This window comes from Misgurnus anguillicaudatus, chromosome 3 (genome assembly GCF_027580225.2).
Source record: "Misgurnus anguillicaudatus chromosome 3, ASM2758022v2, whole genome shotgun sequence".
Taxonomy (NCBI): Eukaryota; Metazoa; Chordata; class Actinopteri; order Cypriniformes; family Cobitidae; genus Misgurnus; species Misgurnus anguillicaudatus.
The window spans coordinates 647,501-665,000 of NC_073339.2; the positions used below are offsets into that span (position 1 = coordinate 647,501).

The 17,500-nt window shown below is 39.8% G+C and overlaps 1 protein-coding gene across 1 annotated transcript in view; it reads left to right on the forward strand.

Annotated features, from left to right (window-relative positions):
• Positions 1-17,500, forward strand: part of col5a3b (collagen, type V, alpha 3b) — a 31,846-nt gene that overhangs the window by 9,687 nt on the left and 4,659 nt on the right. The window contains exons 8-53 of the mRNA XM_073860116.1: positions 1-37; positions 573-614; positions 707-769; positions 861-935; positions 1,091-1,174; positions 1,247-1,303; positions 3,303-3,356; positions 3,954-4,007; positions 4,218-4,271; positions 4,436-4,489; positions 4,617-4,670; positions 4,758-4,802; positions 4,942-4,995; positions 5,140-5,184; positions 5,287-5,340; positions 5,419-5,463; positions 5,794-5,847; positions 5,930-5,974; positions 6,081-6,134; positions 6,222-6,266; positions 8,844-8,897; positions 9,006-9,113; positions 9,224-9,277; positions 9,352-9,405; positions 9,506-9,550; positions 9,727-9,790; positions 10,803-10,837; positions 10,939-10,992; positions 11,080-11,133; positions 11,247-11,300; positions 11,603-11,710; positions 11,803-11,892; positions 13,745-13,798; positions 13,955-14,062; positions 14,157-14,264; positions 14,342-14,395; positions 14,481-14,534; positions 14,659-14,766; positions 14,908-14,961; positions 15,058-15,111; positions 15,194-15,247; positions 15,332-15,385; positions 15,498-15,605; positions 17,137-17,190; positions 17,271-17,324; positions 17,422-17,475. The exon at positions 1-37 is cut by the window's left edge and continues 17 nt beyond it. Of these exons, the coding sequence (XP_073716217.1) occupies positions 1-37; positions 573-614; positions 707-769; positions 861-935; positions 1,091-1,174; positions 1,247-1,303; positions 3,303-3,356; positions 3,954-4,007; positions 4,218-4,271; positions 4,436-4,489; positions 4,617-4,670; positions 4,758-4,802; positions 4,942-4,995; positions 5,140-5,184; positions 5,287-5,340; positions 5,419-5,463; positions 5,794-5,847; positions 5,930-5,974; positions 6,081-6,134; positions 6,222-6,266; positions 8,844-8,897; positions 9,006-9,113; positions 9,224-9,277; positions 9,352-9,405; positions 9,506-9,550; positions 9,727-9,790; positions 10,803-10,837; positions 10,939-10,992; positions 11,080-11,133; positions 11,247-11,300; positions 11,603-11,710; positions 11,803-11,892; positions 13,745-13,798; positions 13,955-14,062; positions 14,157-14,264; positions 14,342-14,395; positions 14,481-14,534; positions 14,659-14,766; positions 14,908-14,961; positions 15,058-15,111; positions 15,194-15,247; positions 15,332-15,385; positions 15,498-15,605; positions 17,137-17,190; positions 17,271-17,324; positions 17,422-17,475 (2,815 nt within the window). The remainder of the gene's footprint in view (positions 38-572; positions 615-706; positions 770-860; positions 936-1,090; positions 1,175-1,246; positions 1,304-3,302; positions 3,357-3,953; positions 4,008-4,217; positions 4,272-4,435; positions 4,490-4,616; positions 4,671-4,757; positions 4,803-4,941; positions 4,996-5,139; positions 5,185-5,286; positions 5,341-5,418; positions 5,464-5,793; positions 5,848-5,929; positions 5,975-6,080; positions 6,135-6,221; positions 6,267-8,843; positions 8,898-9,005; positions 9,114-9,223; positions 9,278-9,351; positions 9,406-9,505; positions 9,551-9,726; positions 9,791-10,802; positions 10,838-10,938; positions 10,993-11,079; positions 11,134-11,246; positions 11,301-11,602; positions 11,711-11,802; positions 11,893-13,744; positions 13,799-13,954; positions 14,063-14,156; positions 14,265-14,341; positions 14,396-14,480; positions 14,535-14,658; positions 14,767-14,907; positions 14,962-15,057; positions 15,112-15,193; positions 15,248-15,331; positions 15,386-15,497; positions 15,606-17,136; positions 17,191-17,270; positions 17,325-17,421; positions 17,476-17,500) is intronic.

The following is a 17,500-nucleotide window of genomic DNA, read 5'->3' on the forward strand; positions in this document are numbered from 1 at the left end:
GAAAGGGGAGAAAGGAGAGCCGGCAGTATTAGGAGAGGTGACAGAAACACACACGCACACACACACGTATGCTGTTAGGTTATGTGTAGTGTTGTGTTAATGTAGTTTGACTGTGAGATGATTGTTTGATAAATGTGTGATTATGATGATGGTGAATGACAGATGGAGAATGTATGATGTGAGACAGATACAAACAGTGAAATGTGCTGTTATTATAAATGTTTATAATGCAGTAGAAGATCAGATGACATGAAGACATCAGTTAATCATTTCTAATTGCATTTGTTGAGTTATAAATGTGTCTTAACGAGAGATGTCAATTGATAGTGTACACTACTGTCTGCACACTTATAGTACACATGAACTGTCTGAGCTGAAAGGATTTCTCTGATGAAGACGAAGAGTTAAACCTGTTATTTTAAAGATCAGCAGTTATTAGTAAATATCATTCAATAAACATGTGTTTAATTTGGACATCATGACGGAAATGTGTTGATATTGTGTGTACCATCAGTGTGTGTGTGTGTGTGTGTGTGTGTGTGTGATATAATAATGTCATTTATTTTATGAAGGGCACCCTGATTGTAGGACCTCCCGGTCTTCCTGGTCATGAGGTAATCTCTCTCTCTCATCATGGTTTACACTGATCCAGCTCGTGTGTGTGTGTGTTTCTCAAGTGTCTCTATGTTGTGGTTCTAATCTGCAGGGTATGCCGGGTGAAGCCGGTCCAATGGGACCTCCAGGACCAATCGGAGATCCAGGAGATCCGGTAACACACACACAAACACACGCATGCATCACCAGACACGTGACAGCTGTTACACACACATCTGTATCTCTGTGTTGTGTAATGATCTCAGGGTCCTGAAGGTCATCCAGGGCTTGCAGGGGCTGATGGGATACCAGGTCCTCCAGGCACACTGCTGATGTTACCGGTGTGTATGACTGACTGTGTGTTTACTGTCAATCACACAAATGACTTCTGCTCTTGTATAAGCAAGTCTTTAGTCTGTAAATCATCTGCTGGAGGTGAAGCCGTGTCTCACTACAACACCACACACTAATGTCTTTGTGTGTGTGTGTGTATTAGTTTCAGTTTGGTGGTGATGCTAGTCAGGGTCAGGTGATATCCGCTCAAGAAGCTCAAGCTCAAGCAATCCTCCAGCACACAAAGGTAAGAGAGTCAAAGATAAACAATGTGTTCATACTTAAACTTTACACAAACTCATTGTTGTTTTTGTCTCAGCTGTCTTTGAAAGGACCACCGGGACCACTGGGACTTACTGGACGTCCAGGTCCACTGGTGAGTGTACACAAACATCTAGTGTATATGTGTGTGTTTCATCAAAGAGGTCCATCAACAGACACATGGCACTATTTTAATGATCTACGCACACGGCCAAGTGCATTTAGGGTGTTTCTGAATTCACTTTAGCTAGTTTAACGACAGGGAAAATGGTCTGTGCACCTGGCACACGGTCTGAAAGGGTTGTTGCTCTTTTCCTAATGAGTAATGGGTGTGTTTTGGGCGTAACCTGCAATAAACCAGTGAGAGTCTCATCTCTCATCCTCTTTAAAAGCCAGTTGTGCTCCCGCCAAGGCTGACTGCAGATTTACATGACAGAGTTTGTAAGCAGAAAAACTGTAAGCAGAGGAAGAAGACCCCCAGTGTTGTGTTTTATGTATTATAATGGTTATATGTGTACTAAAGGCTTTGGTTTTCTTTAAAAGTCATTATTTCACGGAGTATTAAGTAAGATAAGCTGGTAAAGTATGATGCAGGATCACTGTAAAGGTTTTTATAAGAATAATTTACAAATGTGCAAAAAAAAGTAGATAAAGAATTTTCAAACGTGTGGAGAGTTCAGCACTGGGACAGCACCCTGATTGTTTTGAAAATATTACTTAAAAATGTTTCTCATCTCATTATTTCCACAGGTACAAAGTCATCATATACAATAAATCTGTGGGGTAGCATTTAAAACAAAATCTAAATTAATTAAATGTATATTTACACTTTTTAAAAGCAAAACAAATCCGTTTACCAGGCTACATGTGAAGCAGCTCTTCTAAAGTCCTGTAATCTGTCCTCATTTATGTCCAAGAGACTCAATAATAATCTTTTACATTTTAATCTTTTAATTTTTCATATTTAAATTTTTTTTGTGCTGCTGCGCATCCATGCGTGTAAAAAGGAAACACGTTGTTATCTCATTTATAGGCGCATATTACTAACGGCTCTTTAAATAACAAAAACAATATTACACCATTGACTTTAGACTTTAGAGCAGGTTTTAGTTGGTCAATGGCGTAGTCTATTTTAGTTGCCTTAAATTAGCAACGTGCCAACAATGCGCCTGAACAAACCTCGTTTTCAGACCAGAACGCCCATGGACACACAAATGGGTGCAAATGCATTTGCTATTTAAACAACGTGATGCTGAATGTGAAAATGATAACTGAGCTGGGCTGAAAACATTTGCATCGTGCTTTGTGCTGCATTGCTCCAGGTGTATGATAGGGCCCAGATTTGTCTGATTTTATATTAATAAAGTGTGTGTAGCGTCCTCTAGTGATTGTATGTATAATGAACTAAATTTAATGTGATTTCTTCAGTACTTATAGAGCTCCTGAAGGTGATGTCACACAGCCTAAACTCCGCCCTTTTGTCAGTCAATCGCAGAGCACTTAATCGCTGTAGCATTAGTATTGATAGTGGTTGAAAAATAATTTTAAACCTTACTAATCTTACTATTTCAACATGTTGTATAAGGGTTTTATGTTTAATAGTAACCTTGAAATGACATGAAAGAGTTTAAAATACGTTGAAAGGGATCTGTTATGTTTCATCTATTAAGTGTTGGATGTACAGATTTATATCTTTTGAATTAAAATGAACAGTGAACTCTGTTACCATGAAACTCCTGCTGGCGTCATTCATTTCATATTCTCTCCTGGCTGTCTTTACCTGTCAGTATGGTGGTGTAAACAGTACGGGTCACGTGATGTCTGGACATCTAATAGAGTTCTTGTTTTATTTTTCATAATTCATACACAGTAAAAGTGAAATGAAACCACTTACTCACTCACTCGTATAAATCTACAGACAGAGACGTCAAGCAGAAGATTATAATGTAGAGTTAAGTACATCAGAGTCAGTGTACTGATCAGGATTTAATAACCAGCAGCTGACTGTACATTATCATTCAGTTGAAATCAGATTGATGTGCATTATTCCTCTGGGAAATGTTGTTTTTCATGTTCTTGTGTGTTGATATTGTGTTTAATGTGTGTTTTGTTAGGGTTCTCAAGGGCCGCGGGGTTTAAAGGGTGATCATGGATTAACAGGACCACCGGTATGAGTTCATATCATGTATGATCTGTGTTACACGTCATCTCTTCTTCAGTCTGATTGGATGAGATGTGTTTGCTGATATTACCCCACTACAGCACTGAAACAACTTTCATATTTTTTTATAAAACGGCTACTTCCAGTCCTTGATTCTGATTGGTCAACAGCTGTGGTTTATTTATGTTAATGTGTATCACAGCACCATTAACACTGTAAACGTATGTGAAACAGTCAATCAGGGACTACTAGATCCAGCGGAAGGAAAACATTTACTGATTTTTCTCCATGAAAATTGCATTTATGTTTATTTTTTGCTGTATTGTGTTGTAACATTAAGCAATAATGTCCTGGAGTCTGTATGGTGAATAAGTCACAACTGAAGCAGTCACAGTGCCTAACAACATCCTTCACCATACAGCACAGCCTCCAGGACATTATTGTGTATATATCACTACACCATATGCAGAAATATGACAAAATGATGAATTTCATCAAAAAACACATGACAAACACTCAAAGAGTTGTTGATCAGGATGATGAAAGTCAGGTCAGGTGGTGGATCATGATGATGATGATGATGATGTGTTTCATCTGTCTGTAGGGTCCTCGTGGGATACCTGGAATACCAGGACTGAATGGTAAAATAGGAAAAAGAGTGAGTTCATCTTTACACAGAACATACATTGACAAATGATCTACTTCAAACATCTTGTGTAATACACATGTGTGTGCGTATTTGTTTGTGTGTTTGTTTGTTTGTTTGTGTCTGTGTGTATTTGTTGTGTTTGTGTGTGTGTGTGTGTGTGTGTGTGTGTGTGTGTGTGTGTGTGTGTGTGTGTGTGTGTGTATGTGTATGGTTTTAAAGGGTCGTGGTGGTAATGATGGAGGTCGAGGTGAACCAGGTGAAACCGGAGTTAAAGTAAGTCAAACACTCAGAGATGATGTTTCTCATCTGACAGATATCTGTCTATCTATATTATCTGTCTGTCTCATCTGTCTGTCTGTTTCATCTATCTGTCTGTCTGTCTGTCTGATCTGTCTGTCTGTCTGATCTGTCTGTCTGTCTGTCTGTCTCATCTGTAGGGTGACAGAGGGTTTGATGGTTTACCGGGTCTTCCTGGAAATAAAGGTCACAAGGTAAAAGATTCTTCATCAGAACTCATTGAAACTCATCACAGTAACGAGGAAGATTATGATTCAATCTGTGATACGTGTGTGTGTGTGTGTGTGTGTGTGTGTGTGTGTGTGTGTGTGTGTTTTGCAGGGAGATCCAGGCAAGAAAGGTCCATTTGGTCCCCCGGGAGGCCCAGGAGAAAAGGTGTGTGAATATTTGTCTGTTTGTGTATTTGTGTGTGTATATGAGTGATGTTTTTTTGCAGTGCTGATGTGTTATTATTGTTTTCAGGGATCAGATGGTCAGCCGGGTCCGAGAGGTCAGCCAGGAGAGCCTGTATGTATTTACTCATTAAATCACATCAGGAGATCTTCATTGTGCTGTGACTCTGAGTTTAATCATCTCAATCACACATTAATTGTGTGTTGTGTTTGTTTGTTTGTTATCATATGTTGTGTTTGTTTGTTTATCACAGGGTCTGGCGGGGTTAACGGGATCACGGGGTCCACCCGGTCCTCCAGGACCACAGGTGAGTTTAATGAAACCCATCATGATGAGATTTAGATTTAAGGGCCTCAGTGATGCACTTCATCTCAGCTTCATCTTTAACTGTTTCAATAGTATTGTAAATATAATATAATATAATATAATATAATGTGTGTGTGTTTGACAGGGTATCCGTGGGATTGATGGGGCTCAAGGCTCAAAGGGAAATTTGGTACGTACACACAGATGTGACAACACAAACAGATGAGATCCTCTGCACTTTTAATCTGACATCAGAGGTGTTGATGTAATGATGTTGTGTTATATCACACAGGGGCCAGTTGGAGAATCTGGGGCCCCGGGACAACAAGGAAACCCAGGATTCCAGGTACACATACGTACAGTATACACACACACACACACACACACACACACACTTATAATTGCTCTTTGTTTTGTTCTGCAGGGTTTTCCTGGAGCTCAGGGATTGATTGGATTACCAGGAGAAAAGGTGCCACTTGTTTGTTACTGTAAATCACATATCAATTGTGTGTGTGTGTACTGTATGTGTGCATGATTGTGTGTGGGCATGTTGTGAGAGATTTTCTGAAACATCCTTATATCAAAGTAGATGTTTGTCTGTGATTGTCTTCCTGGTTTTTTTTTTGTATGTAATTTTGAGTCTTTCACTGAGACTATTATTATCCGAATGCTTTCTTGCAGAAATTAAAGTTTACTTGTAGTAGTAGTAAGGGTTTGATATATTATGTGTTGTTGGTCTCTTTCTGTGTAAGTGTGTTGGTTTTGTTGTAATAATGTCCAGTGTGTGTTTGTGTAACAGGGTCCACAGGGAAAGAAAGGAATGAAGGGGTTACCTGGTGTGGACGGTCCTCCGGTGAGTGTTTTTATACTGTAGATCTCTACTCTACACAATGACTGACTGTACACACTGAACCGCATGTGTCCACTGCACACAGGGCCATCCAGGAAGAGAAGGACCACCTGGAGAGAAAGGACTTCCGGTAAGACAGAAAGACAGAGAGAGAGAGATGTGTGTGTCTGTGTGTTTGCCATTATATCAGGAGACTAAAATAATTGATTGTTATGTATGCTTTCTGTTGTTTAAAGGGTGCAGCAGGTGTTCAGGGGCCTGTTGGATATCCTGGACCCAGAGGAGTCAAAGTATTCAACTCTCTCTATAAAACACATTGCTGTGAGTGGGCATTAGTGTGTGTGTGAGACATAACTGTGTGAATGTCTTTGTTTTAGGGTGCTGATGGCCTCAGGGGGTTAAAAGGCAGTAAAGGAGAGAAGGTTAGATCACCAACATCTTCAAATTAACCATCTCCAAATATAATCACATCTCCAAATATCATCACACACATCTCCAAATACCATCACCCACATCTCCAAATATCAACACCACATCTCCAAAAATCATCACCACATCTCCAAATATCATCACCACATCTCCAAGAAAATCATCACCACAATCTCCAAAATCATCACCAACATCTCCAAAAATCATCACAATATCTCCAAAAAATCATCACCACATCTCCCAAAAATCACCACCACATTTCCAAAAATCATCACCACATCTCCAAAAAATCATCACCACATCTCCAAATATCATCACCACATCTCCAAAAATCATCACCACATCTCCAAAAATCATCACCACAAAATCATCATCACCACATCTCCAAAAATCATCACCACATCTCCAAAAATCATCACCACATCTCCAAAAATCATCACCACATCTCCAAAAATCACCACATCCATCATTTCCAAAAATCATCACCACATCTCCAAAAATCATCACCACATCTCCAAAAATCATCACCACATCTCCAAAAATCATCACCACATCTCCAAAAATCATCACCACATCTCCAAAAATCATCACCACATCTCCAAAAATCATCACCACATCTCCAAAAATCACCATCACATCTCCAAAAATCATCACCACATCTCCAAAAATCATCACCACATCTCCAAAAATCATCACCACATCTCCAAATATCATCACCACATCTCCAAAAATCATCACAATATCTCCAAAAATCACCACCACATCTTCAAAAATCATCACCACATCTCCAAAAATCACCATCACATCTCCAAAAATCATCACCACATCTCCAAAAATCATCACCACATCTCCAAAAATCATCACAATATCTCCAAAAATCACCACCACATCTTCAAAAATCATCACCACATTTCCAAAAATCATCACCACATCTCCAAAAATCACCACCACATTTCCAAAAATCATCACCACATCTCCAAAAATCACCACCACATTTCCAAAAATCATCACCACATCTCCAAATATCGTCACCACATCTCCAAAAATCACCATCACATCTCCAAAAATCATCACCACATCTCCAAAAATCATCACCACATCTCCAAAAATCATCACCACATCTCCAAAAATCACCACCACATTTCCAAAAATCATCACCACATCTCCAAATATCATCACCACATCTCCAAAAATCACCATCACATCTCCAAAAATCATCACCACATCTCCAAAAATCATCACCACATCTCCAAAAATCATCACAATATCTCCAAAAATCACCACCACATCTTCAAAAATCATCACCACATCTCCAAAAATCACCATCACATCTCCAAAAAATCATCACCACATCTCCAAAAATCATCACCACATCTCCAAAAATCATCACCACATTTCCAAAAATCACCACCGTATCTCCAAAAATCACCACCACATCTCCAAAAATCATCACCACATTTCCAAAAATCACCACCACATTTCCAAAAATCATCACCACATCTCCAAATATCATCACATCTCCAAAAATCATCACCACATCTCCAAAAATCATCACCACATCTTCAAATATCATCACCACATCTCCAAAAATCATCACCACATCTCCAAAAATCATCACCACATCTCCAAAAATCATCACCACATCTTCAAATATCATCACCACATCTCCAAAAATCATCACAATATCTCCAAAAATCATCACCACATCTCCAAATATCATCACATCTCCAAAAATCATCACCACATCTTCAAATATCATCACCACATCTTCAAATATCATCACCACATCTCCAAAAATCATCACCACATCTCCAAAAATCATCACCACATCTCCAAACATCATCACCACATCTTCAAATATCATCACCACATCTCCAAAAATCATCACCACATCTCCAAACATCATCACCACATCTTCAAATATCATCACCACATCTCCAAATATCATCACCCCATCTCCAAACATCATCACCACATCTCCAAAAATCATCACCACATCTCCAAAAATCATCACCACATCTCCAAACATCATCACCACATCTTCAAATATCATCACCACATCTCCAAATATCATCACCACATCTCCAAATATCATCACCACATCTCCAAAAATCATCACCACATCTCCAAAAATCATCACAGTATCTCCAAAAATCACCACCACATCTTTAAATATCATTACCACATCTTTAAATATAATCACCACATCTTCAAATATCATCACCACATCTCCAAAAATCATCACCACATCTCCAAACATCATTACCACATCTTCAAATATCATCACCACATCTCCAAATATCATCACCACATCTTCAAATATCATCACCACATCTCCAAATATCATCACCACATCTCCAAATATCATCACCACATCTTCAAATATCATCACCACATCTTCAAACATCATCACCACATCTTCAAATATCATCACCACATCTCCAAATATCATCACCACATCTTCAAATATCATCACATCTCCAAATATCATCACCACATCATTTTTGTGTCATATGATTGATTGGTGTTTTGATGATTTATGGATTCATTTGTGTGTGTTTTGTTCTCAGGGTGAAGATGGTTTTCCTGGAGCAAAAGGAGAAATGGGTGCTAAAGGAGACAATGTAATGACACACACACACAGACAAACACAATAAGAAAACTGCACACATATAGACTCACACAATAAGTAACCGAGTTACAGTGTCTCTGGCTGTCTGTCTGTTTCACAGGGAGATTCAGGGCCTCCAGGTATGCGTGGTGAAGACGGTCCTGAGGGTCTTAAAGGACTGGGTGGCCCTATAGGTGAAGCTGGACCCGCGGGCATTGCTGGAGAAAAGGTCAAACACACTTCTGCAAACATTTACAAGATTGTATAGTAAAAATCATATTTTCTTATACTCTCCATCTTTTCATCATTAATTGTTTGTTTGTCATTGTCTACTCTCAGGGAAAGCTGGGCATTCCAGGTTTACCTGGTTACCCGGGTCGTCAGGGTTTAAAGGTGAGATGGAGATATAGCTGAATGTTTCTGTTGTGTTGTGATAACTCATCTCTGTTGTTGTGCTTTACTCTTAGGGTACGGATGGTTTTCCAGGACCAGTTGGAGTTCCAGGTGAAAAAGGGAAGAAGGTAATTTTCAAATCTTACAAGTAACAAGAAAGTGTCTAACTGTTGAAAAAGCAGAAATGTATAAATGTACATAGTAAAAGATGTTTCCTCTTTATCTCAGGGTCCACCGGGTCCTGCGGGCGCCGCCGGTCAGAGGGGTCCCAATGTGAGTCTTTCAAATAATCAGCATCCTACATTTTAGTGTGTGTGTGTGTGTGTGTGTGTGTGTGTGTGTGTGTGTGTGTGTGTGTGTGTGTGTGTGTGTGTGTGTGTGTGTGTGTGTGTGTGTAAAGCTGCTTTGTGAAATGATGAATATTGTGTTGTGTATGTTTTTGTTGTCAGGGTGGAAGAGGTGGAAGAGGTGCAAGAGGTCCCACTGGAAAATCAGGAGAGAAGGGGTCTGAACGCTCATATCTACACATGCTTAAAGAGTTACAGTACAAAGTTCTTAAAAGTTTCCTGAAAAATTCTAACTAGCAAAACTAACTTGAATCAGTCATTTTGTCAGATAAAGTCATGTTCAAGTTCAAGTTCGTTTATTTCTATAGCACTTTTTCACAGTTCAAGACTGCCCAAAGTGCTTTCCATAGTGGCAACAGATCCAGACATCAACAATAAAAACACATTTATAAAATAACAAGGAAATAGAAAACATAGACATAGTGCCAATTTAAGTCAAATTATGATAAAAGCACCTCATCAGTTTGAGGTCCACCATTGCGTCCTTAATTCATGTCAGTTGACAGAACACTGAGCACCACCAGTCAGTTGACTGAGTGCAACAATTACAATAATACAAAATGTATATCAGGCCTCAACTTTATGCTGATTTTCACCTTGAAGAGAAATCTTTATTATAATAATATTGCAAGTTCTCATCACTCCCCTACTCTTTATCTGTCAATCATGTCTGTACATTAGAGGTCTTCTTGGGTCAAAAAAGTACATTTATTTTCATTCGTTATCTGACGACGACATCACCAAGGTAACTGCTTGCAGTATGCTTTTAAAATTGATTGACAGGTCTATCTCAATGAAAATTAACCTACTGCCAGTCACACAATGTCACCAGCGCTCTTTGCAAACAGAGGAGGAGTTGGAAAAAGGACTTGATGCACACATGCAAGATAGTTTGGGTCTTCTCGGGTCAGTTCGGCAAAAACATATTCATTTTAAATTACCAGAGGCCGCTAATATTATAACCCGACCCGTATCTGAGGCACACGTGAAACTTTTAAACTTGAACCCTCTCGGGTCTGACTTTGGGTTTTCAGATCTAAGTGGACCCGTGAAGACCTCTACTGTACATAATTGATTATGAGTGAGACTCAGTTCTGATGGACTCATAATGATTGTGTCTAACTGACTGTAAATGCCAATGATAAACCCATCTGTTTCTGTGTTTTAGGGGTCTGCAGGACATGACGGGCCTCCAGGGCCCACAGGAGAGAGAGTAAGACACCCTATACCACACACACACACACACACACACACAGACACACACACACACACAATCAATTAATGTTATGGCATAAATGTGATGATACACCGTAGGGCCCACAAGGACCTCAGGGTCGTGCAGGAGAGTCAGGACCCAAAGGACCCAATGTAAGTTATCCTCATCTCATTTTACACATTAATATAACACAATCAATCTTTCTTCAGGATAGACCTCAAACACTCTTCTGTTTACAGGGACCTGCCGGGAAGGACGGCCTGCCGGGTCATCCGGGCCAGCGGGGGGAGCCGGTGAGCCTGCCAACATTTCGACAATAACACAGCACAATTATTGTCTTTAATATTAAGAGTTGTATTATAGGAGCTGTTTACAGTAAGTGCGGGATTGATTTGTTTCCACACAGGGTTTCCAAGGAAAAACAGGCCCTCCTGGACCCACAGGTGTTGTTGGACCACAGGTGAGTTCAGTATTGGGATTGTAGAGATGCTTGGTTCTCTCTGATCTGTAAATGTAAATCAGACCAACTGCTTGATCAATCCTATAATTCCTTTAATTTTACAGTAGGCATTACTGATTCATTCATACTACAGTATTCACTACTAATGCTAGTGCATGATATTCTGTAAAGCCTTTTTTATGGACTCTGGTATGACAGAGTAGTCCATGTTGAAATGATGGTGTGAAAGATCTTGATTGCTCCCACACCTGAACTCATCTATATGACAGTGTGTCAGTCTGTATGTGGTGATTTTGTTTCAGGGTAATTCAGGAGAGACTGGACCGATGGGAGAGAGAGGACACCCGGGCACTACAGGACCTGCTGGAGAGCAAGGCTTACCTGGATCCGCTGGGAAAGAAGGTGCAAAGGTGAGAAACGCCGTCACTTCTGACACCTATAGGACTTCTTCACTGCTGTATTACTTCTATTGTGTTTACATCTACATGTGTGTGTTTCTCAGGGTGACCCTGGAGGTCCGGGTACATCAGGAAAGAGCGGTCCGCAGGGTCTGAAAGGTTTCCGTGGAAGTCGAGGAGCACCGGGTGTCATGGTAACCCTCCACATAACTCATTTAAACCATGCTGCGTCCAAAACCGCCTACTTTCATAATGTATAGATATTACAAAAACAGTAGACGAAAAGTTCCCGGATGACCTATTACTTCCGGCAAGATTCCGAAGATTAGATTAGATCGATTAGATTCCTTAGATGGAGCCTTCACTATCCTTCGACAGACTTTAGGTTTAAAGGTGCAAAATTCTGGGAACTTTCAAGGCTGGAAGCTTTCCATGAGAATTTATGGAAATTAATGGGAATAAACTGGGAATTTGAAAAAAAATGCAGAGTTGCCTATAACAGGGAGTTCCCGTTAAGTTTCCAATTTGGAATATTTCCAAAATTCCCCAAAGTAAGTTCCCATGGAAAGTTTCAGGAAATTTTCCGCTCCTTTGCAACCCTATTTAATTCAATTCAATTCAATTCAATTTTATTTATATAGCGCTTTTCACAATTTGGTAATTGTATCAAAGCAGCTTTACATAATAGATGCAGTGAAAAGCACAGTTCATTTCCATATATCGACAGATAGCGTCAACATACCTAAACGATAGCACAAGCAGTTAAATTTGCTATGGCTATAAATCAACATTATAAGCGAACGTATTACTAATGTAACGTATAGAAGTTAAGCTGTCAAAAAGGCTGCCTCCCCGGGTTGAAAAACCCCCTAGGAGAAAATAAACCCCCGGAATTTTAGCCGGGGAAGTAAAAAAAGTCATAGGAGGAAAAAACCCTTGGGAGGTATATATATATATATATACACATTGAAACGGAAGGAGATTGAGCGGAGATTAAGCGGAGATTAAGCGGGTTCTGCCGGTGGTCTTTGGTCAGGCATCAGCTGGACATCACGTTGAAGAACAGCTAGTAGATCAGTTGTGTGCCGACTTTCACATGTACCGGAACTGGATCTGTTTGTCTCGTCCTCGGGATCAAGGACGAGACAGGGAGAGAGAAACAAAATCTTATTAGCGTAGGGGCCGTTCACATAGAAAACAAGTGTCACACAGTGATGTGGTTTTAGTCAGCTCGGTTCCGGACAGGCTGTTAACTATTGCTGGTTAAGTGTATTACATATAGTTGATGATTTTAGAAACGGAAACAGAACTCGTTTGACTAAGGCCAGAGGCCCCATTGCCGTCGTTAATACTAACGTATTTTTCCCAGTCCTGGCAAACGGTTCTGTATGACATACTATTTTAAGGTCCCCCCCACTTTTGGGAAAAGGCCAAAATTGCAAGCCGGCCATATTGTGTAGCAGTTAAGACTCAATCGAAAACCAATTCAAAGTTTCAGCATATTACTAAAGAGTATTAATGAGATTTACCATGCTTTGAAGTGTTGACGAAAAAAAGGTTTTAATTTATTCATTAATTTATTTATTTATTAGGTTGTACAAGCTAGCTATTAGGAGAAGAGTACCATTGTTAAAACAACTATTTGAAAGCCTTGTTAAAGAGAAAAGTTTTAAGTCTAGATTTAAAGTTATCTACTGTCTCTGATTTTCGGACGTCGGTTGGTAAATCATTCCATAGCTTAGGGGCTAAGTAGGAAAAGGATCTGCCACCTTTAGACACTTTTGATATTTTAGGGATAATTAAGAGGCCAGAATTTTGTGACCGCAATGCACGTGATGGATTGTATTCTGATAATAATTCTCTAAGATATGAGGGTGCTAGGCCATTTAAGGCTTTGTAGGTGATTAGTAATATTTTAAATTGTATATGATATTTAGATTACAGATGAAACCTTCAGATGTTGAACTCTGATATATTGTGATGTTTTTGTTGTCAGAGTTTCTGATTGGCCAGTTTCTGTCATGTGATTTGTGTTGTTTTATGTAGGGGCCGGTTGGATTAAAGGGAGGCGCTGGGCCTATCGGAGGCGCTGGACCTCCGGTATGTACTATAATACTGTAAATCTATTGACCATGACATAAACATAAAAACAATTACAACATAACTCTGTGTAGTCTTATAACACATTAATAACACATTTATAACACATTTATAACGCATTAATCCTCAATACTGATCTGAAAAACCCGATGTCAGGGGCCCACAGGTGAAAGGGGACCATCTGGACTGGCTGGTGCCATTGGTCAGCCCGGTCTTGCCGGATCTGTCGGTGGTGCTGGACCAACAGGAGAGAAAGGAGAACCTGTAAGACACGCCTCCTCATGTGGTGATATATTCACAGATTGTGCATGTCTGTGTGTTTAAAATGTGTGTGTGTGTGTGTTTGTGTCATGTAAAGGGAGAGAAAGGCCTGATTGGACCTGCAGGACAGGATGGAGAGCAGGGTCCTGTGGGTTTACCAGGAGCTGCTGGCCCTCCAGGACCTCCAGGAGAGGATGGAGACAAGGTGATGAATGCTTGAATGACAGACGTCAGGTTAACACAAGCTGTTTAGTGATAATTAAAGGTGTGTGTTTGTGTCAGGGGGAAACAGGAGCTCCAGGACAGAAAGGCAGCAAAGGAGACAAAGGAGAAACGGTGAGTGATTGAAATCAAATCAAACTTGATGATAACCATGAAGACATAATAGTGTAAGGAATGATGAGTGTAAATCTCCTCTCAGGGGCCTGCAGGTCCAGCCGGCACACAGGGGCCCGAGGGACAACCAGGAGCTCCAGTGAGTTAAATTACCGCTGAACCTCTTCAGTCTGATCCTGTACTGAATGATGAAGTAATGTTTCTGACGGTGTTGAAAGTTAAATCATGTTAGTGTAGAGGTGAACGTTTGTGGTGTGTTTTAGGGTGTAGACGGGGAGCACGGTCCTCCGGGACAGCAGGGCATGTACGGTCAGAAGGGCGATGAAGGTGCCCGAGGCTTTAAAGGATCCAGAGGCCCGATGGGTTTACAGGTGATCATTAATCTTCACATCTGCTGACACAGAGCTGTAGTGATGTCAGCGTTAAAGTATGAGAGGTGTTTCTGAGAGATCAGCACTAATCCAATCTGTCAAATATACCCGTCACACAAATATCTGTGTGTGTTTGTACAGGGAATGCCAGGTCCTCCTGGAGAGAAAGGTGAAAGTGGGCATTCTGGTCTGCTGGTGAGTTAACTGATGTTAGTTGGTTAAGTAGTGGTTATGAACATGTTTATCTATCAGGTCATTTCAGAAGTAATGTGTGTTTGTGTATTTCTTTAGGGCCCCCCGGGTCAGCTCGGGCCAAGAGGACCTCAAGGACCCTCTGGTGGACAGGTAAACACACACACACACACACACACACATTTATAAAACACACAAAACCTGTGAAAAACAACACACATTTTCTGTGTTTCAGGGTCCTCCTGGTCGTCCTGGAGTGCGGGGTCAGCCTGGTGCTGTGGGTGAGAAGGTAAATCATCTTTATTAACTGCGTGTTAAATTTAACGTCAGTGAGAACATGATGTTTTATATGTGTGATGATGATGATTGACAGGGTGAAGATGGTGAATCTGGAGATCCTGGAGCTGTGGGAGTTTCTGGCAGCACAGTGAGTTCACTTTAAACATCTTGTCCTGCTGTCCTGGATCACCAGAGAAAGACGCAAACCTGTGTGTGTATTTTGTGTATGTGTGTGTGTGTGTTGTGTATTGTGTTGTCAGGGAGAGAAAGGAGATCTGGGTGAGAAAGGAGACACAGGACCACCAGGTGCTGCAGGTTCACCAGGAACCAGAGGTCAATCTGGAGAAGATGGAGCTAAAGGCAATGCTGTGAGTCTGAACTGAACAACTAGTTATTGATGTTGTATTTCAGAGATGTAATGATTACCTGTTATATGGTTAACTATGACAAAAATGTCCAGTGGTTAGTATTACTGTGTCATTTTTTTAAATTACTGTTTAACCGTGCCAGTGTTACGACTCTCAAACTCTTGTCCAGCATCAGCCAATATAAGCAATAACGTGAGATAAACACATTCATTCACATCTGCTCACATGTGTTTGTGATGACAGTGCTTCACTGACTGAATTTAAATGAAATAAATCTAGTTGTACTGACACATGTTTAATTATTATTTCTGTAGACAGATCCATCTTATCTCTTAATTTTCCATTAAATGATGTGATCTGATGAGTTTAAAGCTCCTTTTTTACTCCCAAATTTCTCACAACATACATTGACTTGCTGATTTGTTCTGTGTTTATATGAAAATCTGATTTAACTGCCATGATTAATGTTATTTATTTGATGTTAATTTTAAATAAAAGTGCACTTACATGTCAAATCAGTTTTAAATATGGTTTGCATCAGTACTTTTTTGGACATTTCTAGAAATTGTTAACAAAACCATGATAATATTGATAACCGTGGTGAATTTGGTTTTTTTAACCGTGATGTAAAATGTTCATAGCATTTTATCTCTGTTGTATTTAAATGTGCATCATCATCATGACATCACAGGTCTCTCATCTGTATGTGCTGTGCAGGAAATTACAGGGAAAGATCATTTGCTTACTCATGTTGCCAGATCTTGCATGAAAATCACCAAACAAGCCCGTAATAAATCAAAGTAAATTCAAATGTGTTCCTTTAAAAATAAGAACAAAATATTACAACCTGTTCCCCCTCCCCACTTTAATAACTCAAAGCTTGATTGCTTTATAAGAAAGACCCAAAAACTGTTAACTGCCAAAGAGACGTGGACAAGGCAACATTGCAAGACATTGTGTGTTGTGAAGCAGACTCACAAACATTAACAACAAACAACGCATCTGTAGACGGTGATTTATTCAAGTGGCAGAACAAAACACTTAAATATTACTTGGGTGAAAACAGAAATGTTTCATGAATGTTAAACACACAACATGATATAAGTCTTGTTGTGTACACACATGAAACCATCATTTAGGGAATTTACTCTCACATATAAAGTTTTCAGTGTGTACTTAACTTAACAGCCATAATAGAGATTACATTTTTTTATCTAATTAATTACATGATGGCGATTAATAATTGAATGAATCACATTTAATCGCACATAAATATTGGCATTTAAATGAAGAAATTACCCACAAATTGAATAAAATAAAGAGTGCTTTTCGTGTTTACGCTTCATGTCTTTAGCTTAAATATTTAAATTGTTAAGGCCTGAAGCATGTGAAATGATTTCCCCCCATAACTAATGAATCTTAGTAACGTGTTAAATCAGTTAGGATGAGTTATTAGTAATAGTCATGATAGTTTAGCGTCTGCTGTATATGTTAATTTACTGTGATTGAATGATGTCTTCTCTCTCTTTAGGGTCCTATTGGTTTTCCTGGAGATATGGGAGCTCCTGGAGAGCCGGGTGTTAACGTGAGTGATGTTTTTCATCTGTGTATGGATCTGTGTATCTTTACTGATATCTGTCTGATGAATGATGATCTGTCTGTCAGGGGATCGATGGCAGTCCGGGATTTAAAGGAGATCATGGAGATCCTGGAAAACCTGTAAGTCTTTATAAATGACTCAAATTCTCTCCAATGAGTTATAATGTTTGTTATTCATAATCTCCTTCTCTCTCTCTGCTCATTAATGTTGATGTAGGGACCTCCGGGAGCCTCTGGAGAGCCGGGTCCACCGGGAAGACCAGGACGAAGGGTGAGTGGGGTGAATTGTTAATAAT